The sequence below is a fragment of the Salvelinus fontinalis genome, chromosome 3 (genome assembly GCF_029448725.1).
Source record: "Salvelinus fontinalis isolate EN_2023a chromosome 3, ASM2944872v1, whole genome shotgun sequence".
Classification (NCBI taxonomy): Eukaryota; Metazoa; Chordata; class Actinopteri; order Salmoniformes; family Salmonidae; genus Salvelinus; species Salvelinus fontinalis.
In genome coordinates, this window is record NC_074667.1 from 13,850,474 (window position 1) to 13,870,706 (window position 20,233).

The following is a 20,233-nucleotide window of genomic DNA, read 5'->3' on the forward strand; positions in this document are numbered from 1 at the left end:
TATGGCTTACGATAGTTCATTCAGAATGTTTTAATTCATGATAGGTTTGCTTATGATGGTTTAGTTCACGATGCAATGGTTAAGTTTGTGATAATTCAGCAATGGTTTTGGTCAGAATAGTTAACAATGTTTAAGTTCAGAATGGTTTAACTTTACAATGGTGTTGCTTACGATGATTTAGTTTACAGCGATTTAGCTTGGGTTTCCCGAAAGCCTTGTAGCTAATGTGGCATGTTATTTATCTCGACAACCCAGCTTCTCAGCCACAAGAGAGTAACGTAAAGTCTAAAATGTATGTTTAACTGACAGCCAATCTTCTATCCATGAACAAATATAATCAAAATAATCCGGATTAAATACTTTTCGACGTGCGGTGTTGGTCTGGGTCATATACCACATGAATACCACATGAACTACTAAGCTTTCAGGAAACTCACCCCTGAATTGTGACTTATTATTGTGTTCATTACGGCATTAGTCAGAGCCCTGTCGTTGCTCTTCTGTCTTCTAGGATGTTCTGTACACAGTCTGCAATCCCATAGGCAACGTGCTGCGCATTGTCATCTTCAAACGCAATGGAATCCAGGCCATGGTGGAATATCCTTTCTGGAGTCAAGCTGGGCTACTGCAGGCGTGTGTGTGTGTGTGTGTGTGTGCGTGTGTGTGTGTGTGTGTGTGTGTGTGTGTGTGTGTGTGTGTGTGTGTGTGTGTGTGTGTGTGTGTGAGTGTGTGAGTGTGTGTGTGTGTGTGTGTGTGTGAGTGTGAGTGTGTGTGAGTGTGAGTGTGAGTGTGTGTGGGCTACTGCAGGCGTGTGTGTGTGTGTGTGTGTGTGTGTGTGTGTGTGTGTGTGTGTGTGTGTGTGTGTGTGTGTGTGTGTGTGTGTGTGTGTGTGTGTGTGTGTGTGTGTGTGTGTGTGTGTGTGTGTGTGTGTGTGTGTTCGTGCATGCACAGGTGTGTGACGAGGATGCATCTACTGTGGATGCATGTACATGTGTGTGGATTCAGGAGTCTGTCTGTATGAGTGATTTTGCGTACATGTCTGTGTATGTCTCCCTGTGGGTTTGTGTGAGTATGCACACCTGCATCAGTATGTCACTTTGGAGTGGGAAACAAGCTGTCAGTCAGTGCTGGCCCCGCACAGAAACACACACACACACACACACACACACACACACACACACACACACACACACACACACACACACACACACACACAACACACACACACACACACACACACACACACACACACACACACACACACACTCAGGCTGTAAAAAGCTTCAGAGTAGAGGAGCAGAACCCACTCCACTCGACCGGGTCCTCGAGAGCGCTGGATCAGCATGAGCAGCATTCCAGCGGACGAGATGGCCCTTCATCAAATATGGATGACTGTCTCTCGGCATCACACACACTCCTGGCACACACACATCTCGCATGAATAAACACCTGACAGCATCAGCGCTCGCCTGTATGTCGGAAGCAGTGTGTCTGTGTCTATTATGGTTTGCACACCTCCAGTATGTGTAGTGGGTTAGAGGCCATATTTCAACACACTTTTCATTATGCAAGCCTTATATCAACCTTATAACAACCTATGTCATATTTAGCATGTTGTAGGCCAGTCAGTGCATATAGTTCTGGAGTGTGAACTACATTTGTGTTCAGTTTTGGGGAGTACTTTTGGGAAGTACTTTTAACTGATATACTGAAGTACTGATATACCTAGTTTATAGTAGACTGTTAGCTTGTAAACTCTCCTTCCAGACTCACATTAAGCATCTCCAATCCAAAATTAAAGAATCTAGAATCGGCTTACTATTTCTCAACAAAGCCTCCTTCACTCATGCCGCCAAACATACCCTCGTAAAACTGACTATCATACCGATCCTTGACTTTGAGGATGTCATTTACAAAATAGCCCCCAACACTCTACTCAGCAAACTGGATGTGATCACAGTGCCATCCATTTTACCAAACACACTGGATCCAGGTCATCTATAAGCATTTGCTAGGTAAAGCCCCGCCTTATCTCAGCTCACTGGTCACCATAGCAACACCCACCCGTAGCACGCGCTCCAGCAGGTACATTGCACTGGTCATCCCCAAAGCCAACACTTTCTTTGGCCGCCTTTCCTTCCATTTCTCTGCTGCCATTGACTGGAATGAATTGCAAAAATCTCGGAAGCTGGAGTCTTATCTCTCACACTCTAACTTTAAGCATCAGCTGTCAGAACAGCTTACCGATCACTGTACTTGTACACAGTGTAACGATAATCCTCCTCCTCTTCATCAGAAGAGGAGGAGCAGGGATTGAACCAAGGTGCAGCGCGTTGAAATGACATGATGAATTTATTTAATAAGACAAAACGAACTATACTTGAAAATGATACAAAATAACAAAACGAAAGTAGACAGTCCTGAACGACGAACTTACATACAACGTGAAGAACGAAATTAACAGGAACAGACTACATGAAATGAACAAACCGTATACAGTCCCGTATGGTGCAAACATAGACACGGACACAGGAGACAACCACCCACAAACAAACAGTGTGAATGCCCTACCTAAATATGACTCTTAATTAGAGACAAACGCAAACCACCTGCCTCTAATCAAGAGCCATACCAGGCAAACCAAAACCAACATAGAAACAGATAACATAGAATGCCCACCCAACCTCACGTCCTGACCAACTAACACACAAAAACTAACATAAATAGGTCAGGAACGTGACAGTACCCCCCCCACAAGGTGCGAACTCCGGACGCACCAGCACAAAGTCTAGGGGAGGGTCTGGGTGGGCATCTAACCACGGTGGTGGCTCAGGCTCCGGGCGCGGTTCCCACCCCACCCTAATCCATCCTAACTTCCTCCCACAAAGAATGTCCACCCTCTTTCTTCCCCCACACAATTCTCTTAATAATATATTAAATAAGGATAACACCAGGACAGAGAGATAAATCAAGATAGAGGGATAGATAAGACTATAGAGATAGATGAAGATAGAGAGGGAGATTAGGATAGAGGGGCAACTCCGGACTGAAAGGCAGCTCCGGATAGAGAGACAGCTCTGGACTGATGGGCAGTTCTGGGTATCCAGCCTTTTCAGGCTGAAGGGCAGCTCATGGCTGACTGACGACTCTCGATGCTCATGGCTGGCTGACGGCTCTCGACGCTCATGGCAGGCTGACAGCTCTCGACGCTCATGGCAGGCTGACGGCTCTCGACGCTCATGGCAGGCTGACGGCTCTCGACGCTCATGGCAGGCTGACGGCTCTCGACGCTCATGGCAGGCTGACGGCTCTCGACGCTCATGGCAGGCTGACGGCTCTCGACGCTCATGGCAGGCTGACGGCTCACGACGCTCATGGCGCTCTGACGGCTCTGGCTGCTCATGGCTCTCTGACGGCTCTGGCTGCTCATGGCTCACTGACGGCTCTGGCTGCTCATGGCTCTTTGACGGCTCTGGCTGCTCATGGCGCTCTGACGGCTCTGGCTGCTCATGGCTCGCTGGCGGCTCTGGCAGATCCTGTCTGGTTGGCGGCTCTGGCAGATCCTGTCTGGTTGGCGGCTCTGGCAGATCCTGTCTGGTTAGCGGCTCTGGCAGATCCTGTCTGGTTGGCGGCTCTGGCAGATCCTGTCTGGTTGGCGGCTCTGGCAGATCCTGTCTGGCTGACGGCTCTAGCGGCTCCTGTCTGGCTGATGGCTCTAGCGGCTCCTGTCTGGCTGACGGCTCTGTAGGCTCATGGCAGACGGGCGGCTTTGCAGGCTCATGGCAGACGGGCGGCTTTGCAGGCTCCTGGCAGACGGATGGCTCAGATGGCGCTGGGGAGACGGATGGCTCAGATGGCGCTGGGGAGACGGATGGCTCAGATGGCGCTGGGGAGACGGATGGCTCAGATGGCGCTGGGGAGACGGATGGCTCAGATGGCGCTGGGGAGACGGATGGCTCTGGCCGGATATGGCGCACTGTAGACCTGGTGCGTGATGCCGGAACTGGAGGCACCGTGCTAATGATAAGCACCTTCCTACTAGTGCGGGGAGCAGGGACAGGGCACACTGTATCCTCAAAGCCTACTCTACCCCTGATGCGTGGTACCGGCACTGGTGACGCCGGGCTGAGGACAAGCACATCAGGATTAGTAGGGGGAGAATATATAGTGTGTACAGGGCTCTGGAGACGCACTGGTAGTTTAGTGCGTGGGGCCGGAACTGGAGGCACCGGGCTAGATGCACGCACTACAGGGAGAGTGCGTGGAGGAGGAACAGGGCTCTGGAAATGCACTGGTAGCCTAGTGCGTAATGTAGGCACTGTAGGTACTAGGCTGGGGCGGGGAGGTGGCGCCGGAAATACCGGACCGTGCAGGCGTACTGGCTCTCTTGAGCATTGAGCCTGCCCAACCTTACCTGGTTGAATGCTCCCGGTCGCCCTGCCAGTGCGGCGAGGTGGAATAGCCCGCACTGGGCTATGCAGGCGAACCGGGGAAACCATGCGTAAGGCAGGTGCCATGTATGCCGGCCCGAGGAGACGCACTGGAGACCAGACGCGTTGAGCCGGCCTCATGACACCTGGCTCAATGCCCAATCTAGCCCTACCAGTGCGGGGAGGTGGAATAACCCGCACTGGGCTATGCACACGTACAGGAGACACCGTGCGCTCTACTGCGTAACACGGTGTCTGCCCGTACTCCCGCTCTCCACGGTTAGCCTGGGAAGTGGGCGCAGGTCTCCTACCTGCCCTTGGCCCACAACCCCTTAGCCCCCCCCCAAGAAATTTTTGGGAATTACTCACGGGCTTTTCGGGCTTCCGTGCAAGACGCGTCCCCTCATAACTCCGGTTCTTCACTCCAGTAGCCTCTGCTCTCCTCAGTGCCTCCACCTGTTCCCATGGGAGGCGATCCCTTCCAGCCAGGATCTCCTCCCATGTGTAGCAACCTTTACCGTCCAATACATCGTCCCAAGTCCATTCCTCCTTCTTGCGCTGTCCCTTACTCCGTTTAAACCGCTGCTTGGCTCTGGATTGGTGGGTGGTTCTGTAACGATAATCCTCCTCCTCTTCATCAGAAGAGGAGGAGCAGGGATTGAACCAAGGTGCAGCGCGTTGAAATGACATGATGAATTTATTTAATAAGACAAAACGAACTATACTTTAAAATGATACAAAATAACAAAACGAAAGTAGACAGTCCTGAACGACGAACTTACATACAACGTGAAGAACGAAATTAACAGGAACAGACTACATGAAATGAACAAACCGTATACAGTCCCGTATGGTGCAAACATAGACACGGACACAGGAGACAACCACCCACAAACAAACAGTGTGAATGCCCTACCTAAATATGACTCTTAATTAGAGACAAACGCAAACCACCTGCCTCTAATCAAGAGCCATACCAGGCAAACCAAAACCAACATAGAAACAGATAACATAGAATGCCCACCCAACCTCACGTCCTGACCAACTAACACACAAAAACTAACATAAATAGGTCAGGAACGTGACACACAGCCCATCTGTAAATAGCACACCCGACTACCTCATCAAATCAAATGTATTTATATAGCCCTTCTTACATCAGCTGATATCTCAAAGTGCTGTACAGAAACCCAGCCTAAAACCCCAAACAGCAAGCAATGCAGGTGTAGAAGCACGGTGGCTAGGAAAAACTCCCTAGAAAGGCCAAAACCTAGCAAGAAACCTAGAGAGGAACCAGGCTATGAGGGGTGGCCAGTCCTCTTCTGGCTGTGCCGGGTGGAGATTATAACAGAACATGGCCAATGTTCATAAATGACCAGAATGGTCAAATAATAATAATCACAGTAGTTGTCGAGGGTGCAGCAAGTCAGCACCTCAGGAGTGAATGTCAGTTGGCTTTTCATAGCCGATCATTAAGAGTATCTCTACCGCTCCTGCGGTCTCTAGAGAGTTGAAAACAGCAGGTCTGGGACAGGTAGCACGTCCGGTGAACAGGTGAGGGTTCCATTGCCGCAGGCAGAACAGTTGAAACTGGAGCAGCAGCACGGCCAGGTGGACTGGGGACAGCAAGTAGTCATCATCATGCCAGGTAGTCCTGAGGCATGGTCTTAGGGCTCAGGTCCTCCAAGAGAAAGAAAGAAAGAGAGAAAGAGAGAGTTACAGAGAGCATACTTAAAATTCACACAGGACACCGGATAAGACAGGAGAAGTACTCCAGATATAACAAACTGACCCTAGCCCCCCGACACATAAACTACTGCAGCATAAACACTGGAGGCTGAGACAGGAGGGGTCAGGAGACACTGTGGCCCCATCCGATGATACCCCCGGACAGGGCCAAACAGGAAGGGGCGCCAACCCAGACAGGAAGATCACGTCAGTGACTCAACCCACTCAAGTGACGCACCCCTCCTAGGGACGGCATGAAAGAGCACCAGTAAGCCAGTGACTCAGCCCCTGTAATAGGGTTAGAGGCAGAGAATCCTAGTGGAGAGAGGGGAATTGGCCAGGCAGAGACAGCAAGGGCGGTTCGTTGCTCCAGAGCCTTTCCGTTCACCTTCACACTCCTGGGCCAGACTACACTCAATCATATGACCCACTGAAGAGATGAGTCTTCAGTAAAGACTTAAAAGTTGAGACCGAGTCTGCATCTCTCACATGGGTAGGCAGACCATTCCATAAAAATGGAGATCTATAGGAATTCTAGGGACAATTAGGAGGCCTGCGTCTTGTGACCGTAGCGTACGTGTAGGTATGTACGGCAGGACCAAATCGGAAAGATAGGTAGGAGCAAGCCCATGTAATGCTTTGTAGGTTAGCAGTAAAACCTTGAAATCAGCCCTTGCCTTAACAGGAAGCCAGTGTAGGGAGGCTAGCACTGGAGTAATATGATAATTCTTTGGGTTTCTAGTCAGGATTCTAGCAGCCGTATTTAGCACTAACTGAAGTTTATTTAGTGCTTTATCCGGGTAGCCGGAAAGTAGAGCATTGCAGTAGTCTAACCTAGAAGTAACAAAAGCATGGATTAATTTTTCTGCATCATTTTTGGACAGAAAGTTTCTGATTTTTGCAATGTTACGTAGATGGAAAAAAGCTGTTCTTGAAACAGTCTTGATATGTTCGTCAAAAGAGAGATCAGGGTCCAGAGTAACGCCGAGGTCCTTCACAGTTTTATTTGAGACGTCTTTACAACCATCAAGATTAATTGTCAGATTCAACAGAAGATCTCTTTGTTTCTTGGGACCTAGAACAAGCCTCTCTGTTTTGTCCGAGTTTAAAAGTAGAAAGTTTGCAGCCATCCACTTCCTTATGTCTGAAACACAGGCTTCTAGCGAGGGCAATTTTGGGGCTTCACTATGTTTCATTGAAATGTACAGCTGTGTGTCATCCGCATAGCAGTGAAAGTTAACATTATGTTTTCGAATGACATCCCCAATAAGTAAAATATATAGTGAAAACAATAGTGGTCCCAAAACGGAACCTTGATGAACACCGCAATGTACAGCTGATTTGTCAGAGGACAAACCATTCACAGCGACAAACTGATATCTTTCCGACAGATAAGATCTAAACCAGGCCAGAACTTGTCCGTGTAGACCAATTTGGGTTTCCAATCTCTCCAAAAGAATGTGGTGATCGATGGTATCAAAGGCAGCACTAAGGTCTAGGAGCACGAGGACAGATGCAGAGCCTCGGTCTGACGCCAATAAAAGGTAATTTACCACCTTCACAAGTGCAGTCTCAGGGCTATGATGGGGTCTAAAACCAGACTGAAGCATTTCGTATACATTGTTTGTCTTCAGGAAGGCAGTGAGTTGCTACGCAACAGCTTTTTCAATTTTCTTTGAGAGGAATAGAAGATTCGATATAGGCCGATAGTTTTTTATCTTTTCTGGGTCAAGGTTTGGCTTTTTCAAGAGAGGCTTTATTACTGCCACTTTTAGTGAGTTTGGTACACATCCGGTGGATAGAGAGCCGTTTATTATGTTCAACATAGGAGGGCCGAGCACAGGAAGCAGCTCTTTCAGTAGTTTAGTTGGAATAGGGTCCAGTATGCAGCTTGAAGGTTTAGAGGCCATGATTATTTTCATCATTGTGTCAAGAGATATAGTACTAAAACACTTGAGTGTCTCTCTTGATCCTAGGTCCTCATCCCCATATTATTACTTAACCTCTTGCTCTTTTGCACCCCAGTATCTCTACTTGCATGTCATCATCTGCACATATATCACTCCAGTATTAATGCTAAATTGTAATTATTTTCACCTCTATGGCCTATTTATTGCCTTCCTCCCTACTCCTCTACATTTGCACACACTGTACATAGATCTTTCTGATTTTCTTTTCTGTTGTGTTATTAACTGTACGTTTGTTTATGTGCAACTCTGTGTTGTTGTTTTTGTCGCACTGCTATGCTTTATCTTGGCCAGTTCGCAGTTGTAAATGAGAACTTGTTCTCAACTGGCCTACCTGGTTAAATTAAGGTGAAATAAAATAACAGAAATAGTAATTTGATAACTAATTCCCATATTGTTCCCTAATTTGTAGTTACATTGTAATGCAATGGGCCTCTGTTTATATTTACTGTCTAGCATTATAAGACATTTCACTTTGTCCCCAAGTTGTCTCATTATGTGGATCAGGTACAGATATCAGTCTAGAGTTTCTTGCTAATGGTACCACTAGGAGCAGAGATTGGCCAATGGAAACTCAGGAGACAAGGGATTGTGTCACTGTTGTTTCAGGTTTGGGGTTTTATGGGAGATGGATGCTTAAATCCCCTGTTTTATTGCCACTGGGATGTGGTTGCCGCGGCAATGGGTGTGTGTGTGTGTGTGTGTGTGTGTGTGTGTGTGTGTGTGTGTGTGTGTGTGTGTGTGTGTGTGTGTGTGTGTGTGTGTGTGTGTGTGTGTGTGTGTGTTCCAATGGGAGTACCATCACATACTGTATTTTATCATATAATATTTGAAGACATTGGCTCAACAAGCGAGAAACAGAAAGACAATTTGGCCCACCTCAATTAGATGTCAATTATATTATATTAACACAGCCATTTTGGACCTTTTTATGCTCTTGGGTTTTTATAGTGCATTTTACTTTTACTACCAAATTTGCATAAAGATCTAGCCGTCTGCATTTTTCTGGAACCAGAGCAGCTTGATCAGATTGCATGATGGTTATAGACTAGAGTCACTCAACCCAGTGCAACTGTGCTTTAGAGTAGCTGCAGTCAGCTCAGTCACTGCCAATATGGATATAGAATAGGGCCTTGTTCAAACACTCTTAAAAATGAATCCTTCCTTCCTACCTTCTTCAGCTAATCTTTCATGAATGGATTGACGTAAGCAAGCTTTCCATTGTATTGCACCAATTATGCCATGTCAGATGAGTGATTACCTACAAGGAAGCGAGGGAGGAAAATGCTTTTTAGGAGGATTTGAACAGGGCCCTATTCTATAAACAAATCTGCAATTGCTGAGCTGATTACAGCTTCTCTGAAGCATAACTACATTGGGCTGAGTGACCTAAGAGTATGCGAACAGCCTTGATCATCTGCAGGTTTGGCTTGTGGTTCTTGCTCCATCTCCTATGTTATTGCCTTCTGGTCATTTGTGATTCTACACTGATCTATTCTGTTTGCCACACAATGTTTTGAATTATTCCACTGAGATCCTCCTAGTTGCTCTTCCTTAATGGTGTCGCCACGTTCGAAACTGTCAAAAATGCCCAGAAGGCAAAATCAGCACTCAACGGAGCAGACATATACGCCGGCTGCTGTACCCTGAAGATAGAATACGCTCGGGTAAACACAATCACAAACCCACATACACACACAGTGCTCACACACACTCCACCAGGATTCCTGTGGACCCCTAACACACATGCACCGGTGCTCTGCTCTCTCTCCCCATGCAGCCCACGCGACTCAACGTCCTCCGTAACGACAATGATAGCTGGGACTACACCAAGCCCTTTCTCGTCAGGCGAGGTACGATATTCTTCCTTCCTGCTGAATCTCTTCATGTACTAGGGTCGTGTTCATTAGGTAGCAAATTGAAGAAAACGGACTGGAACAAGGAGAGACTACCTGGACGTGTCCAATAAGAAACTGAGATTTTAGTTCTCTGTTGCAACACGTTTTAAACCATTCTCCTGTTGCATGCTCTAATGAATACGACATTTGTGTGTGTGTGCGTTGTGTGTGTCACTTCTGTTTTACAAAGAGCTGAAATTAAAATATGGTGAGCAGAGCAACCCTCAAATTTGTAGCCGTGGTTGTCAAACCATTTCAAAATCATCGCAACCTTCACACTCCTACAGACGCATAATCAGTTGAAATGGGCTGTGACAAGAAATGAGTTCCGCCATTGTGGTTTTACATTCGTTCCTTAAAGAGTGGCCATGAATCTCAATTTGCCAGTTCGTCTCTTGATTTCTCTTCAACATTAGGCCTCAGTCTTTGTCCCTGCCTAGTCTTCTTCATTGCCTAACTAAAATGAGTCAACATAACCTCTCTGTTAAAATGTTTTCTCTTTCAGTCATTCACACTTGTTCCATCAGAGAACCTTGGTTACATACAGATCCTTATGTTTTACGTCTGAATTGTCAATAGAAATGTCAGATTTAGCTGATGATGGTCACCCTCTCTGTGTACCACTTCCTAGTGCTGTAGCTAGCTGTTGCTTTAGCGTCCCCTACTTCTCAGTGCTGCAGATCAGAGCGGTTACGGCCCAGTCGTCACTGTCTAAAACAGGGTTTCCCAAACTCATCATCAAGCTTTGATTATTTGAATCATCTGTGTAGTTAGTGCTTGGGCAAAAAAAACAAAATGTGCCCCCAGGCAGGGCCCCAGGACCGAGTTTGGGAAACCCGGGTTTAGTAGTACCTTCATTTTCTAATCACAAATGGTATTTTATCCACTAACACCAACCTTATCTTATCCAGATGTGTTTACGTACATAGTTAGGAAGAGAGCCATCTGATTGAATCAAGTCCCGATTGTGTATACGTACTCAAATAAATATTTTATTGCAACCAATCAATCACATTTATTTTATAAAGCTCTTTTCACATCAGCAGTTGTCACAAAGTGCTATACAGATACCCAGCCTAAAACTCCAAACAGCAAGCAATGCAGATGTTGAAGCACAGTGGCTAGGAAAACCTCCCTAGAAAGGAAGGAACCGAGGAATGAACCTAGAGAGGAACAGGCTCTGAGGGGTGGCCAGTCCTCTGCCTGTGCCAGGTGGAAATTATAACAGTACATGGTCATTTAGGCCAGATTGTTCTTCAAGACGTTCATAGACGACCAACATGGTCAATAGTTTAACACCTCAGGAGTAAATGCCAGTTGGCTTTTCATAGCCGAGAAATTATTAAAATAAATTATTAAAGTATCTGTGAAAACAGATAAATAACAGATATGTTCATTCGTCGTGTCGTCACAATATTGTTTTGAACTGTCCGTTTTAGGACTGATGCACAGCTGAGCATTCTACTCAATGCAGTCTCAATGAATGCTGATGAAGATTTTGTCTAAAGTGCATTACTGTGGCTTTGAAACCCAATGACATTTCAAAAGGAGGCAAATCATTTTTAGGACAAGCTTTTGTCATTGTGATGTCGCAAGATTTACTTTAGATACAGTATAACTTTAGCTAGCTAGCTAAGATTGAGGGGAGAGCACTGACATTTTAGCTAGCTAACGTTAGCATTGCTAGCTATTTCTGACAAACTTTTGTAGCTGAGGGCAAAATTGCCATCTCTCTAAAATACACTTGACGGCAATGATGGCGAAGTTGTTTTCTACAAATGATTTGCCTACTTTAGCAATGTCATTGTATTTCCACGTCACTATAGTGTACATTTGACGAAACAGTCATTAGCCCCCATTCAGACTCAGCATTAACAATCAGACAATTCAATTCAAGGGGCTTTATTGGCATGGGAAACATGTGTTAACATTGCCAAAGCAAGTGAGGTAGATATATTATACAAAAGTGAAATAAACAATACAAATTAACATTAAACATTACACATACAGAAGTTTCAAAACAATAAAGACATTACAAATGTTATATTATATATATACAGTGTTGTAACAATGTACAAATGGTTAAAGCACACAAGTTAAAATAAATAAGCATAAATATGGGTTGTATTTACAATGGTGTTTGTTCTTCACTGGTTGCCCTTTTCTTGTGGCAACCGCTCACAAATCTTGCTGCTGTGATGGCACACTGTGGAATTTCTCCCAGTAGATATGGGAGTTTATCAAAATTGGATTTGTTTTCAAATTCTTTGTGGATCTGTGTAATCTGAGGGAAATATGTCTCTCTAATATGGTCATACATTGGGCAGGAGGTTAGGAAGTGCAGCTCAGTTTCCACCTCATTTTGTGGGCAGTGTGCACATAGCCTGTCTTCTCTTGAGAGCCATGTCTGCCTACGGCGGCCTTTCTCAATAGCAAGGCTATGCTCACTGAGTCTGTACATAGTCAAAGCTTTCCTTAAGTTTGGGTCAGTCACAGTGGTCAGGTATTCTGCCACTGTGTACTCTCTGTTTAGGGCCAAATAGCATTCTAGTTTGCTCTGTTTTTTTGTTAATTCTTTCCAATGTGTCAAGAAATTATCTTTTTGTTTTCTCATGATTTGGTTGGGTCTAATTGTGCTGTTGTCCTGGGGCTCTGTGGGGTGTGTTTGTGTTTGTGAACAGAGCCCTAGGACCAGCTTGCTTAGGGGACTCTTCTCCAGGTTCATCTCTCTGTAGGTGATGGCTTTGTTATGGAAGGTTTGGGAATCGCTTCCTTTTAGGTGGTTGTAGAATTTAACGGCTCTTTTCTGGATTTTGATAATTAGTGGGTATCGGCCTAATTCTGCTCTGCATGCATTATTTGGTGTTCTACGTTGTACACGGAGGATATTTTTGCAGAATTCTGCATGCAGAGTCTCAATTTGGTGTTTGTCCCATTTTGTGAAATCTTGGTTGGTGAGCGGACCCCAGACCTCACAACCATAAAGGGCAATGGTTTATGACATCAATATGCTGCAGCATCTGTAGAATGTTCGTTAATAACAATGGCAATGACGCGACTGATGGAGGTGCATCCCATGAATATGCTTCCACTTCTATCAGTCTGTCCTTGAACAAATCTTTATCGAAACATTGGATGTTTTTATCTAATACAGCCCGTCTTTGAAAAATAAAAACATTCATCCCTTTGCCGTGGCCATGGTTGCCTACATTGCATGGTGCAAATGCTGACACGAATTATTGAAAAACAATAAGCAAGCTCAAACCCTTGGATTTGTCCGTGTTGAGTAGGTCCAGAGAATAAAGCAACACAGATGAAAGGGCTATTGCTAATCCCCCACCTCCTTTAATCTTTCATTTTGTCATCTATCTATTTTACTACTCAATCGGTGAAAACATCATAGAACCTGTTCATAACAGAGCCTATTCCCCTGTCCCTTTGCTGAGCCCATACCAATGAATTGATGCATATTCATTTGATATACAGATACACAGTGCATTCGGGAAGTATTCTGACCCCTTACCTTTTTCCACATTTTGTTACGTTACAGCCTTATACTTAAATGGATTAAATTGTTGTTCATTCTCAGCAATCTACACACCTACACATACCCCATAATGACAAAGCAAAAAAAAAATAAAAAATTGCACATTTAAAAAAAATAATAATACAGAAATACCTTATTTACATATGTATACAGACCTTTTGCTATGAGACTCGAAATTGAGCTCAAGTGCATCCTGTTTCCGTTCATCAACGGTGAGATGTTTCTACAACTTGATTCGAGTCCAACTGTGGTACATTCAATTAACTGGACATGGTTTGGAAAGGCAGCCACCTGTTTTTTATAAGGTCCCACAGTTGACAGTGCATGTCAGAGCAAAAAGAAAAGCCATGAGGTGGAGGGAATTGTCCGTAGAGCTCCGAGGCAGGATTGTGTCGAGGCACCGATCTGGGGAAGGGTACCAAAAAATGTCTGCAGCATTAAAGTTCCCCAAGAACACAGTGGCCTCCATCATTCTTAAATGGAATCAGTTTTGAACCACCAAGACTCTTCCTAGAGCTGTCCGCCCGGCCAAACTGAGCAATTGGGGGAGAAGGGCCTTGGTTAGGGAGGTGACCAAGAGCCCGATGGTCACTCTGACAGAGCTCAAGAGTTCCTCTGTGGAGATGGGAGGACCTTCCAGAAGGACAACCATCTCTGCAGCACTCCACCAATCAGGCCTTTATGGTAGAGTGGTCAGACGGTTGCGGTGAAGCATGGTGGTGGCAGCATCATGCTGTGTGGATGTTTTTCAGCGGCAGGGACTGGGAGACTAGTCAGGATCGAGAGAAAGATGAACGGAGCAAAGTACAGAGAGATCCTTGATGAAAACCTGCTCCAGAGCACTCAGGACCTCAGACTGGGCGAAGGTTCACCTTCCAACAGGACCCTAAGCACACAGCCACGACAACGCAGGAGTGAATGTCCTTGAGTGGCCCAGCTAAAGCCCGTTCTTGAACCCGATCAAACATCTCTGGAGAGACCTGAAAATAGCTGTGCATCGACGCTCCCCATCCAACCTGACAGAGCTTGAGAGGATCTGCAGAGAAGATTGGGAGAAACTCCCCAAATACAGTTGTGCCAAGCTTGTAGCATCATACCCAAGAAGACTTGAGGCTGTAATCACTACCAAAGGTGCTTCAACAAAGTACTGAGTAAAGGGTCTGAATACTTATGTAAATGTGATATTTCTGTTTTTGCTTTGTCATTATGGGGTATTGTGTGTAGATTGACAAGGGGAAAAAAAGGGGACAAGGGGAAAAAAACTATTGAATCAATTTTAGAATAAGGCTGTAACGTAACAAAATGTGTAAAAAGTCAAGGGGTCTGAATACTTTCCGAATGCACTGTACAATAGCATTGTCCCCACACCAAGTATTATAGCTTTGGAATGCTCAATAAAAGAGAACCCTTGGTCTCTGAATTTGAAGCTCTCGTGTACTGGGGATGCTTTAACAATATGAGGTGCTGTAGATAGACTACAGCGCATAATCATATTCATATAAATGGGAGCATGGTTTTTAACCAAGCAGAAAGCCTGCCTTGTGTGACTTGGGCTTGATTAAACGTCTGTTGGACGGTGTGATTGACACGCCAACCCCGATTCCAATTCTCTCGCCACAAATGGAGGGTAAACAGTGTCTTATCACCCACAAGCCAGGGCTGCTCTCCAATCGATCGCCTTGCCGAGTATTGGATTTTGAAGGTTTGTTTGACTTTGACGGCGTCAAGGACTTTTTGCCGTGGAGTTGAAGATGTGTGGTCAGCTTCCAATTGTTTCTATTGACCGGAGGAAGGAGACAGACAAGCAACTAGAAAAATAGCAAGAGGCTGAAAATAAAATGCTGACATGAAAAACGGCTGAATAATAATGGATTGGAAGCACTTTTGTGCAAACAGAGAGAAATTAAAATAAAACAGCCGCACACAATCCTCTTGAGCCACAGACGGTACATTTAAATCCTAATCAGCTTGCATTTTGGGGAAATTGAAATGCTATGATCGCACTCAAAAAGGATTTGTTCGGTATCTATACAGTAGCTTATTATACATACATGGAGAAGGACAGCGTGTAAATAGATGTAATTCTTCTCATCAGAATCACATAGTAGTTTATGGATGTTGTCTTTCAAACCTCTTGTTCGTTCTTTTGAGTACATTGCCTCGAAGGTACTCAAGAACATTGCCTCAAAACACTTCAAGTAAAGTCTAGAAGTGTATTCACACCTGCAGGGGACGTGCCTTATTAAACATTTAGATAAGACACGAGAGAAACACATCAGGTGTGTTCCACACATCTCTTACCTCTTATCTGTAAAAACAAAACAAAAAGTTTCACGGTATAATTTTTGCCGCTCTATCGTTTTATTTATTTATTGATCCCCTATGTACTGCCAGGTTTATGTGGGCAGATACAATTTCCATAGATTTATCCCAACTACTGGGATGACGTCATTGTCAGAGGCCTCTCTGTATCTCTCGCTCTCTCTCCCCTCCTCACTCTCTCCCGCCGTCTCTCTCGCTCTTCCTCCCCCCTCTCTCTTTCTCTCTCTCTGCCAGTCTGTCAGGCGAATGGCGAACCTGTCGGCTCAGTGCAGGCATCAAGGCCACTCCTCCTCTCCTCTCAGTTAATCCTTCTCCTCTCCCCTATCTCCTCTCAGTTAATCCTTCTCCTCTCCCCTCTCTTTGAGGTTTCTGTACAAGTACGGCAACTCACCAATCCCACCGGTTTCTGTCCGCCTAACTGCTCGTTTTGTACCAATTAGCTTAGCTCTGCATGAGCTCGGTCCCCTGTGGACGGCATGCGTTCTCTTTTAACCCAGCGCTGCACCTTCCGTTTGTGTCTGCGTGAGCAGCACCAGTTCTCTCTCGCATTGTTGAAATGAGACTTTGAAATGATGTTCAAATGATGTGACGCAGGTTGAGTCATTGGTGCGTGTGCTGAAAGACACGTACACGTGAACAGCGCACACACACACACACACACACACACACGCAGTCTGGCACACACACTTCTCTCAAATCCTCAGTGTAACGGGGTTCACTGAGTTGACGGTTGTGCATAGGTCATTGAAATACTCACGCCACCAACTCCCACCAACACCTCGAAAATGTTAAGGAATCCTTTCATATTAGATTGTTTGATGAGTGAGGGATGCAGTGAGATAGCCTGGTCCTATATCTGCTTGTGCTGTACAGACAAAGCCCCATAGAGGTATACAGCACAAACAGATCTGGGACCAGGCTAACAAAGACGGAGGCTGTTTCCAGCAATGCTCCATATAGTAGTCTGTAACTTCATTGGGACACCTTACATGAAAACAATGATATTACATATGCTTCAGTCTTTGTTCTGACAGCACCTAGAGTGGGTTTGTCTGCGACTCTGCCAGTAAGCTGCATTAGGGAAAAGATGGGCTGAAAAGACTCTTATCTTCGTTCTGTTTGTCCCTTTCCTGGTTCACACTAAGAGGATTAGGGCAGAAGGCTGCTTCATATACCTTTTTTCCATGTCAATGCGTTTTCCCTCCTATCTGGGTCAACGTTTCCACCCGAGGCCATTGAACTGTAACTGTGACATTTTAACTGTCATTTTAACACACCCCTCTTCCCGAACACCCCCCCCCCAACCCCAACACACTTTTTTTATCGTTCCTCTGCAATTCACCCAGGCTCAGTCAGCCAAGAGGAATGTGTCATTTGAAATGAAAGGCCAAATGTGAACCAAACGTGTCTTGTTTTGCTGTTATGCCAATTACCACAAGTGTCAAGTAGTGTCTAGATTTGCTGTTACTAAATCGAATCTGCTTGCTTAGTATGGTTTTATGGTTTTCAGTCATTTCTAGGCTGGTGTGCAAATGTGCCAATTTGTGTGTGTGTGTGCGTATATGTGCTTGTGTGTTAGTCTTGTGTGTGTTAATCCCATGTGTGCATGTGTGTGCCTGTGTCTGTTAGTCTCAATGTGTGTGTATCTGTGCGTGTCTGTGCATTTTGAGGGGATGGATGTGCAGTTGGCACCTGGTGGCATTGTCACTTCACATTTGCCTTACACTGTGTATTCTCTCTGTGTTGCAGAGCGGGGGAAGGGGAGGCAACGCCAGGCCATTCTGGGAGAGCATCCGTCCTCCTACAGCGACAACGGCTATGGTCAGTGTCGCTCAAATTCGCTGCCTCTCTTTATCCCTCCCTCCCTCCCTCCCTCGCTCTTTCTCTCTTTTTGTCTCATGTCTCTCCCTCACACACACACAAACACACACGCGCGCGCACACACGCTTACTCCCTCTCTCTTTATCCCTCTCATTGTGACTCATCTCTCTCCTTCTCCATCTCTCGCTCCCTCTCTCAGCATCTCTCTCTCTAGATCCCTCTTTCAGTCTCCTCTCTTTCAGTCTCTCTTCCACCTTTCTCCCAGCCTCTCTCTCTCTCTCTCTGTATCCCTCTCTCAGACTCACCATCTCTCTCTCTCTCTCTCTCTCTCTCTCTCTCTCTCTCTCTCTCTCTCTCTCTCTCTCTCTCTCTCTCTCTGTGTGTGACTGTCATTGTGCAGCTGGGCTTTGGGTATCCTGTAATTAAGCTCCATCCCCTACAGACACATACATCTGGAGGAGGTGGTGGAGGTTGGGTGGATGGAAAAACAGGGGGAGGAGGGGTGGTGTCTGCGTATGTATGTGTGTGTGTGTGTGTCATATAGTCATAGGTGTGCGTGTGTGTGTGTGTATATGTGTGTGCCGGGAGTTTGGAAAGAGTGTGGTGATGTGAGCGGCTACTCTTGAAGGCACTTGGTAATTAGCAAGATCTGCAGGGGAAACGGGGTGCAGTGGTGTAGAAAATGGTCTAGGACCTTTTTTGGTACTGCTGGGATTTTTTCTCCTTCTTCGTGGGGGGCTGAGGACTGGGGGCTGAAGACTGAGGGGAGATGTTTGCACTGTCATCTCAACCATCCCCAATAAGGTCATCCAATGTCTGTGGCAGCTTTTTCTTGTTCTTTCTTTCTTTCTTTCTTTCTTTCTTTCTCTCTCTCTCTCTCTCTCTCTCTCTCTCTCTCTCTGCCCCATCTGTCTCTCTCGTACTCTCTCTCTCTCTATCCCCCTACCCTCATCTCCCCTCTCTATTTCTCACTTTCTCTCACTCTCTCTCTCTCTCTTTCCCACTCTCCAGGGTCACACTGCCCCCTGCTGCCCGTGCCCAGCAATAACAGGTACAAGAGGAGCTCCCACCATGACGCCCAGGAGGTGGTCGCCTACCCCCTGCCCCAGACCTCCTCCTATATGGGCCACGCCTCCAGCTCGTCGGTCGCCATGGTGAGCGGCCTGCACCCCGCCAAGATGAACTGCACCCGCATCTTCAACCTCTTCTGCCTGTACGGGAATATTGAGAAGGTCAGTGTCAGCGACTGTTTTCACACGCGATTAAAGCTAGATTGGATTGCCTGGATTGCCCCTTTTTAAATGAGAGGGTTGAGGGCAGTCGAGTGACAGCTAGTGTGACTAGGGGGTGGATACAATCAAAGTTGCCATGGCAATCTTTATGCAGTAGCTTTGGTTACAGAATCACTGCCAGCGACCTACCACTGTGAGGGGAGTGCCTACCAGTTTGGTTCAATTGAACCCTGGACCATAATATGTTTTAGATTGAGACTTATTCCAGTTGGTCTCTGTACTAACGTGGATTAAAAACAAAAGTGTGCTCAGTGATTAGTTGACCAATTTAATCAAGTGTGCTGGTACTGGAGTAGTCGAAGAGAAGCCATTGGTAGAGGAAATGCAAAACTGACCCAAGATCAGTGTCGCCTAGTAGAATATCAGAAGGTCTGTATTGATTCACAGTGATGCCATTCGGTCTTATTTACGCCCCCCAGGTGAAGTTTATGAAGAGCGTCCCGGGCACCGCACTGGTAGAGATGGGAGACGAGTACGCTGTGGACCGATCCATCACACACCTCAACAGCATCAAGGTGTTCAGCAAGAGGCTCAACGTCTGGTGAGGAGGTTACATGTTTCACCTTTGACCCCCCCCCCCCCCCCCCACCCCCTGAACCCGTAGCTTGATGAGCGTGACATTCATCTTTCCTCGATACCTCGCGTCGTCTCTCCTTGCCTCCTTTGTCACAATACGTTGGAAGAGCAGGTGTAAGGGAAGAACCTTGGAGCTCCTCCTCAAATGCGTTTTGAGAAAGAGGCAAGAAGACAGGATGCAAGGTCATTTTTTGAAAGAGACATTGTTTGAACACTTAGAACCTATTGGTCCCCTTGGTTTCATCTAGTTTTAGATCAATAATTACTTCTAGGAAGGAAGGAAAGGAGGATTTTTAGAAGGATTTTAACAGGGCCTCTACCATGATACTTAACAGCATGCTTTCGCTAACGCAACAGAAACAAAAATGTATAGTTTTGCTTACATAACTTGTAACTCTTTATTTTGGCCTGACATAAAATAAAACTTTCCTTCAGTAAATGTTGTAATTTATGACCTACATATACCATTCTTACGTTTCGATAAAAAATGTCAACATTTACTTTAGAAATAGCTATTACCATCATCATTATCATCAATCTGTTGCTTTAGCAAGTTTGTGTTTTGGAATCTTCAAAAGCGTTAGGACCAAAGGGCACTTATTTGTCTCGACAGCGTTGGCTGTTCAAAGCCTCCGTGTGGGTTGCGTTGCGT

The 20,233-nt window shown here is 45.8% G+C and overlaps 1 protein-coding gene across 1 annotated transcript in view; it reads left to right on the forward strand.

Moving 5' to 3' along the window:
• Window positions 1–20,233, forward strand: part of LOC129839511 (heterogeneous nuclear ribonucleoprotein L-like) — a 59,747-nt gene that overhangs the window by 31,600 nt on the left and 7,914 nt on the right. The window contains exons 4-9 of the mRNA XM_055907014.1: window positions 512–597; window positions 9,696–9,792; window positions 9,906–9,978; window positions 17,642–17,713; window positions 18,725–18,945; window positions 19,425–19,546. Coding sequence (XP_055762989.1) covers window positions 512–597; window positions 9,696–9,792; window positions 9,906–9,978; window positions 17,642–17,713; window positions 18,725–18,945; window positions 19,425–19,546 — 671 coding nt within the window. The remainder of the gene's footprint in view (window positions 1–511; window positions 598–9,695; window positions 9,793–9,905; window positions 9,979–17,641; window positions 17,714–18,724; window positions 18,946–19,424; window positions 19,547–20,233) is intronic.